Source organism: Hippocampus guttulatus, chromosome 13 (genome assembly GCF_054856545.1).
Source record: "Hippocampus guttulatus isolate MCC_2025c chromosome 13, RoL_Hgut_1.0, whole genome shotgun sequence".
NCBI lineage: Eukaryota > Metazoa > Chordata > Actinopteri > Syngnathiformes > Syngnathidae > Hippocampus > Hippocampus guttulatus.
The window spans coordinates 8344222-8351222 of record NC_141273.1 but is presented as its reverse complement, the minus strand read 5'-3'; the positions used below and the strand labels follow the sequence as shown (position 1 = coordinate 8351222).

General features: G+C 43.7%; 1 protein-coding gene across 1 annotated transcript; it reads left to right on the top strand.

Annotated features, from left to right (window-relative positions):
• The first annotated feature begins 4234 nt into the window (after window positions 1-4234).
• On the top strand, window positions 4235-6790 carry sox11a (SRY-box transcription factor 11a). Its single transcript, XM_086127849.1, has one exon. The coding sequence runs from the start codon at window positions 4465-4467 to the stop codon at window positions 5629-5631; it is 1167 nt and encodes a 388-aa protein (XP_085983975.1). The 5' UTR covers window positions 4235-4464; the 3' UTR covers window positions 5632-6790.
• Window positions 6791-7001: the final 211 nt, after the last annotated feature.

Here is a 7001-nt window from a genome sequence, read left to right as displayed (position 1 = left end):
TGAATGTCACACAAATGTACTGAAGCTCCCACACAGTAAAATCAGAGAACCAAAAAGAGGTCTCAGAGAAGAAACGTTGCATTGTATAGATTATGAGACAAGTTGATTTTGTTGATACATTTTTATCTGAATGACAACCCGGGAGTATATATAAAGTCTATGGAAATTTCAAAAGAACAGTGTTAGACATTTGTGCCACAAATGACAACAAAAGTTGGCATAGCCAGCCACACCCACAGTCTTTTGGTTCAGATTGCTTGTGAGACAAGTTGATTTATACATCAACATTTCACCGTTTGTATCACTACTCAATATTGTACGGTAGATACATCCAGGTCGGTTTATGACAGAGTTCTGTTTCAGCAGTGTCCAAAACAAAAAATCTACAGTCACCAATTCGTAAAAAGCCACAGGTTGTAATTGTGGAGGGAAAATGAAAAGATGCTTCAGTATTCCAGCAACTCTTCTTTTCAGTCTGATCACAGAGGCAGTCAGGTAGGTGAAGCAAGGGGGATGGGGTCTGACGGGGGGTGGGGTTGCGTTACGTGAGGCAGACATGGCGACCGGCCCCTCCCTAAGATGACTCATAGAGCTGCATGAGCTGACACCACACCTCATTCACAGCCAATAATGAGCCATGCTAATGAGCAGCACAGCCACCCTGCATGCTCATCATTCAGCAGGTTGGTGATTCATGTGTTCAGCCTGGAAGCATCATAAAGAGATAAAGGGAGGGAAGCAATAGGCATAGATCACAAAAGGTCCTTTACTCATTTCACCTGATCTTTATCTTTTGGATGTTTAATAAGCTTTTTTAGCAAGTCCGAATTGGACTAGAATTCCCCTGAAATATGGAATGTACTTGTAACCATGTGTGATTTGAAATCACCTCCTAAAAATAATCATTAAATGTGACCTCCTGACATACAATCTGTCTGATGCACCTTAATCAGCATCATCATAATGAATCATTTCAGCTCTGAGAGAGAGAAAAACATGGGAAACAATCTCAGCATCGTTCTCCCATGTTGCACCTCCCTTTGCATCTATATGCCACACCTCTCCCTCACTATGTTCTCCCTGACTGCCTTGGTAGAGACACTCCGAAGCCCCAGCTGGGGGAAATAAGGTGGCAGGGTGTACGTGGGGGGAGGGTTTCAAAAGGGTAAGTGATTGCCCTCTAGGGGATGCAGCAGAGAGAAAAGACGGGGGCGCCTTATCGGCCCAACCTCCAATAGCACTGCTGGCTACCACCCAGGGCCTGCAGATAGAGAATCAGGGAAGGGGCCAAGCCAAGACAAGCCAACCAGATGTAGCCCACTCTTGACACAGCAAATCTCAACAGGGAATAATAAGAGCAAGGCTACACAGATATATTTCAAAAAGCTTTTTTTTTTTTTTTTTTTTAGATTACACAAATACATAGAAAACTAATATCTTGATGAAGGCGGGGGGGGGGTAAATTCAGATGCAGTTGTGGAGATTTTGGGGTCATTTATTATTTTGAACTTTAGACACATTTAAGCAATGCATTAATCTTTATATAATGTGTGTGTGTATGTATATACTGTGTATATATATATATATATATATATATATATATATATATATATATATATATATATATATATATCTTGGTAACACATCACCCCTACCCTCCAACAGATCCATTGGCCCCCCTTACCCCTCCACCTTCCTGCAACGCCACTGTCCCACCCGCTCCTACCGATCTGCTGACTCCACCCTCATCATGCTCATCAACTGCCTAAAACGCCACAACCCATCAGGGACTCAAGACACATTGTAAAACTTCAAATCCCTTCTGAAAACCCACCTGTTCAATTTGGTTTTTCTTTAATATCTGGGGGTGGTCCCTTAATCTGTAAGCGACGATGAGTGTCCAAAAAAGTGCCATATAAATCAATTGTATTGTTGTTATTAATATTATTATTATTATTGACCTGTGATTGGCTGGCAACCAGTTCAGGGTGATGGATGGCTGGGATAGGCTCCAGCATGCCTGCGACCCTAATGAGAATAAGCAGTTCAGATAATGGATGGATATTATTTTTTGCATTATTATTATTCTATCTGAATCATTGTAGAAATAAATTCTGACTGTGCGGAACAACATTTGGGGGAAGGCGGTCACACACGGGCACACACTCATGGGTACAAGGTGGTCTCCAATTACCTGCGGAGCTGACGACATCATCCGCAAAGGGAGGTCTTGCAGTTTAACTGCCAATGTCATGTACAGACCCCAGTGAGTCTATTTCTGTTTCTGCAGTGTCAATCACGTCATTCGTTCCAACTGCCCTCATTTTAGTGCAAATGAAGGATGCTGCTATAATTGGCTGGGACTCGGCTATGTCTATCACACAACTATGCAAATGCGGTTATACCCAATTCTACCTGTCTGGCAAAATACCAAAAGCCAGAAAACTCCCCCAATGCACAAGGTTAGTCTGCATTTTGCACTAGAATTGCGCTGGGGACAAAAACATGACCAAAGGTGTGGAAATTAAGCAAAAAGTATGAATCTAAAAAGGGGGCAAACACTTTTTTCACAGTATTCTAGTTATTTCCATGCTTTGGCGTCTGTGCATGTTTAATACCGCTAATCCAAATTATTCACCTGTTTAAATTTGATTCGTTTTTAGCTGTCGTTGACTTTTCTTCATCCTCAGTCATGTCAAAATATTGATGACTTAGGACAGATGTAGTAGTTCTATCGGTGAATTTGTAACTAATCCAGATCCAACACTTTTGCTACTCCTGTGAGATTTACGCCTGCTAACTCCAAATCATGCCACTCATATTTCATTTCTCTCATTTCTTTTTTTTTTCACAGTACCATTGCATTAGCGCAAAAGTCAATAGAGTATTTTCTTTCGTTTAACTTTTCATAATTTTTCTGTGATCAGTCCCTGAATACCACTCATGAAATGCAAACCGGTGTATCAGTCAAACACTGTATCAATGAAGGTGTGCAGTTTGGTGCTGATTCATTATATGCCTGCAGCATTTACACACTTAAAACTGTACTGTTTAGTCCAAATAAGACCATTCACTCAACTGTATTCAAGGGTGTTTTGACTTTTCAATCACACTGTCTTTTTTATATTGTGCTGAATAGCTCGGTACATTATACATGAATCTTAAGGACGCAAATCAATGCAGCGTGTGTGTTTCTAGGAATTCGTTGCTTATTAAAATGATATAAACACTTTTTACAGGCAAGCACAAACCATACCAAAATCTCACTTGCATAAACACTACAGTATTTGACTTTTTTCATTTTTATTCAATATATGTTTACATGTATTTCTCCATTTATTTATTTTATTTGCATTAGTATTAGATTTCCCATTAGTTACCAGTTCATGAATGTTAATGACAGAAATCCATCCTTATGCAGAATTTCAGTAGCTACGAATTTTGTGCAGATCCAAATGAAGACTGTGGTACCATTTCGGTGTTTGCATGGTTTAACTCACCACATGGGCGGTAATCCATATGTAAATCAAAGCAAAAAACTCACTTGTATTTATTTGACCCATATTCTTTCTGAATTAAAATGTGCAAATAGAATGTTACTTGCAACACTTTGGGGAGAGGGGAAAAAAAACGACCTGGAAAAAAAAACTGTACTACTGACCTACTTCTTTCTCCCCAATGCAGACACACACACAGAAACACACAACCGTGAACGAAACAGCAACAAAATAGAATAGCTGGGACAATAACACTTGGTTAGATGCATCTGAGGGAAAATAAGCTGATATCCAAGAAATAAGAGACAACACCGTGGTTCCATTTTTCAAACCACACAAGCACGTAGACGGGAAGCATACATTCAGTGCATCCAGGCGTCTGCAACAGTGTCCAAGCGCCACCTTCAGTATCCAACCTGAGAGGAAGAAGGAAAAAGAAAATCATCACATCCCTTTGCTGCATAAACATCTGCACAAAAGTCTTGTTTATTTAGCACGAAAGAACTAAAACAATAAGGCATTCGCTTTTTTCCCCCTGACTTTTACGCACGGTAAAGCTGCGCGATTGTCATTTTGCTACGTTTATTGCTCTCGTCTGTGCCGAAGCGTTGGCCCAGACACCGCGTAGCCCCACCACCCCCCCCTCCCCCACTTCTCATCCTTCTCCCTCCTCCACTCCGACAGGGAGGACTAAAAGGGTTAAGAGGAGTCTTGGATGGAGTCCGTTGGGCGGAGTGCAAGCGTCGCGATTGGACGGCGTACCGTGACGCAGACCACGCGAAAAAGCCGATAACTAGTTAAGAAGGCAGTTTGGAAGTCTGCAAAAAGAGTGCAGAGCTTGAGACGCGCGCGTTCGGAAGCTTCAAAAAAGACCGGTGCCCAGACACCAGAGAAAGGGGAAATAGAGAGAAAAGAGAAAGCACGCAGCCGGGACTGACTAAGTGCCGAAAGACGTTGTGGTGGCACCATGGTGCAACACACCGACAACAGCGAGACGGACGGGAGCATGTCACGGGAGGCGACGGACTCGGAGGAGAGTGAATTTATGGCGTGCAGCCCGGTGGCCATCAACCCGGACTGGTGCAAGACCGCCACGGGCCACATCAAGAGACCCATGAACGCATTCATGGTGTGGTCCAAGATCGAGCGGAGAAAGATCATGGAGCAGTCGCCGGACATGCACAACGCCGAGATCTCGAAGCGGCTGGGCAAGCGGTGGAAGATGCTGAAGGACAGCGAGAAGATCCCGTTCATACGGGAGGCGGAGCGGCTCCGGCTCAAACACATGGCCGACTACCCCGACTACAAGTACAGACCCAAGAAGAAACCAAAGCTCGACAGCTCTAAGTCGTCGTCGGCGCCGTCTCCGGAGAAGTGCGGCAAAATGGCAAAGACCCCCGGCAAGAAGTGCAGCAAGATTAAGACCAAGAGCGGCCCCAAATCCTCGCACGGCTACGCGGACGAGTGTGGCGGCGTGTTCCCGGCTTTCAAGGCGGCCAAAGTGATCAAGAGCGAGCCCAGCGACGAGGAGGACGACGACGACGACTACGAGGAGGACTACCACCATATGCACCACCACATGCACCGCCACCATCGGGTCGGGGGGATTAAGGAAGAGCGCCTGAGGCCGTACAACGTCGCCAAAGTGCCCGCCAGCCCCACGCTGAGCTCCTCGGCCGAGTCGGAGGGGGCGAGCATGTACGAGGAGCTGCGCGGCTCCGCCACCGCCACCACCACCACTACCACCAACAGACTCTTTTACAACATCAAGAACATTTCCAAGCAGAGCACATTGCACGCTGCTTCCCTCTCACCAGCATCCTCCAGGTCGGTCTCCACGTCCTCCTCCTCCTCTTCTTCCTCATCCAGCAGCTCCTCCTCCGGCGAGGACGCGGACGATTTGCTGTTTGACTTTAGTTTGAATTTCGCCCCCAGCGCCTCTGGCTCGGAGCTGGGCAACCCCAATTCAGGGAACCTGTCGTTGTCCCTTGTGGATAAAGATCTGGACTCGTTCAGCGAGGGCAGCCTGGGCTCTCACTTTGAGTTCCCAGACTATTGCACGCCTGAACTCAGTGAGATGATCGCAGGGGACTGGCTGGAGGCCAACTTTTCCGACCTGGTCTTTACATACTGATTTAATGAGTAATAATACAGAGTGGAGAAATTCACTGATATGTTTGTCCTGATCAAGTTGTCTCTTAAGACCCTGCCTCCTTCCTATTTTTTTGGGGGGGTGGTCCTGTGTTTCAGGACGGAGAGGCAAGCTGAGGTTTGAGATGCTTAAGAAGCTGGTAGCAAAAAATGTAAAAACAAAACAAAACAAACAGAAGTCTGCAGACTTTTTTAAAATTGTTATCTGGCAGCATGACAGGGTTTTATGGATTTTTCCCTGCCACATAAGGGGAAAAACATGAACTTCTATGCATCTTATCCTCTTTTTAGACAAACTGCAGGGAGATGAAACTTGTGGACTGACTCAAAGCAAATCTGTGAACTGTTCAGGATGTTACTTTACCAGAGGGAGAAAAAAAAACCCCACGCTTTTTCTGTAATTTCTAAATCAAAATGTTTTTTGTTTTTTTTTGTAACCGATTCCGTTTACCTCCTCCTTGTTTGGATAAATTTGACAAACCTCAGCAGTGTACACACAATACATGGAGGAAACATTTTGATACATGACAGACCTCATCTTTTTAAAAGAAAAAGTAAGATATTTTCAGGCATATTTTTGTACAGTCGAAAGGGAATGTTCTTACTGTGCTTTCAGTGAGTTTCAGGCACTTCTTCCCTTTATCCTTTTTTGTTTTGTTTTTACGCATGCAAGGGAGTCCTGGTTTTAAGGATTAAGTTAAATTAAAACTTGCATCAAAAATGCCTTGTGATTTTTCAACTGGGTTTTTTTGTACAGTTGTAGAGCAGATTTGTTGAGTATTTGTAGACAATACAATGGCGTCCTGGGGGATACACATACCTCAGAGCTGGAACTAGTTTCAAGATTGTATATGTACTGTAATATAGTAAAGTTAGGAGTTTATGTCTATCATACTCGTGATATGTGGATGGGTCCCGATCGCAGGTGTGAAACTGGATTTTTTGGTATTTTTATGGCACATACTGTTTTTTCGCCCCTCTCATTTTTTGTGCAATATAATACTCTTTAAGAAACAGACCATCAACAATTGTAGCAAGTGATGGGAAAATTTGAACAGACTTGTGCACTGTCGACATCGTCTCATGTTATGATGCCGAAGCCTTGTCCGGGCAGACAAAGAATAAAAACAAATCAGCTGGAACTGATGCAAAACAAGTTCGTATGGCCTGTGGTGTGATACATACAAACACATATTTTGAATGTTATTGGAAATACTGCGGGGGAGAAACAAACCAGTTGACACGAAAATTAACTTCTGCAAAAGGGCACGGTGTGAAACGGTGGTGGTCAAAGCAAGCAAAAAAATTTTTAAAAAGTACATTCCACACTCCTGTTTCATTAAATGAAACTTT

Coding starts and splice junctions, on each gene's coding strand:
- sox11a (XM_086127849.1), top strand. CDS start 4,465: ATGGTGCAACACACCGACAACAGCGAGACGGACGGGAGCATGTCACGG.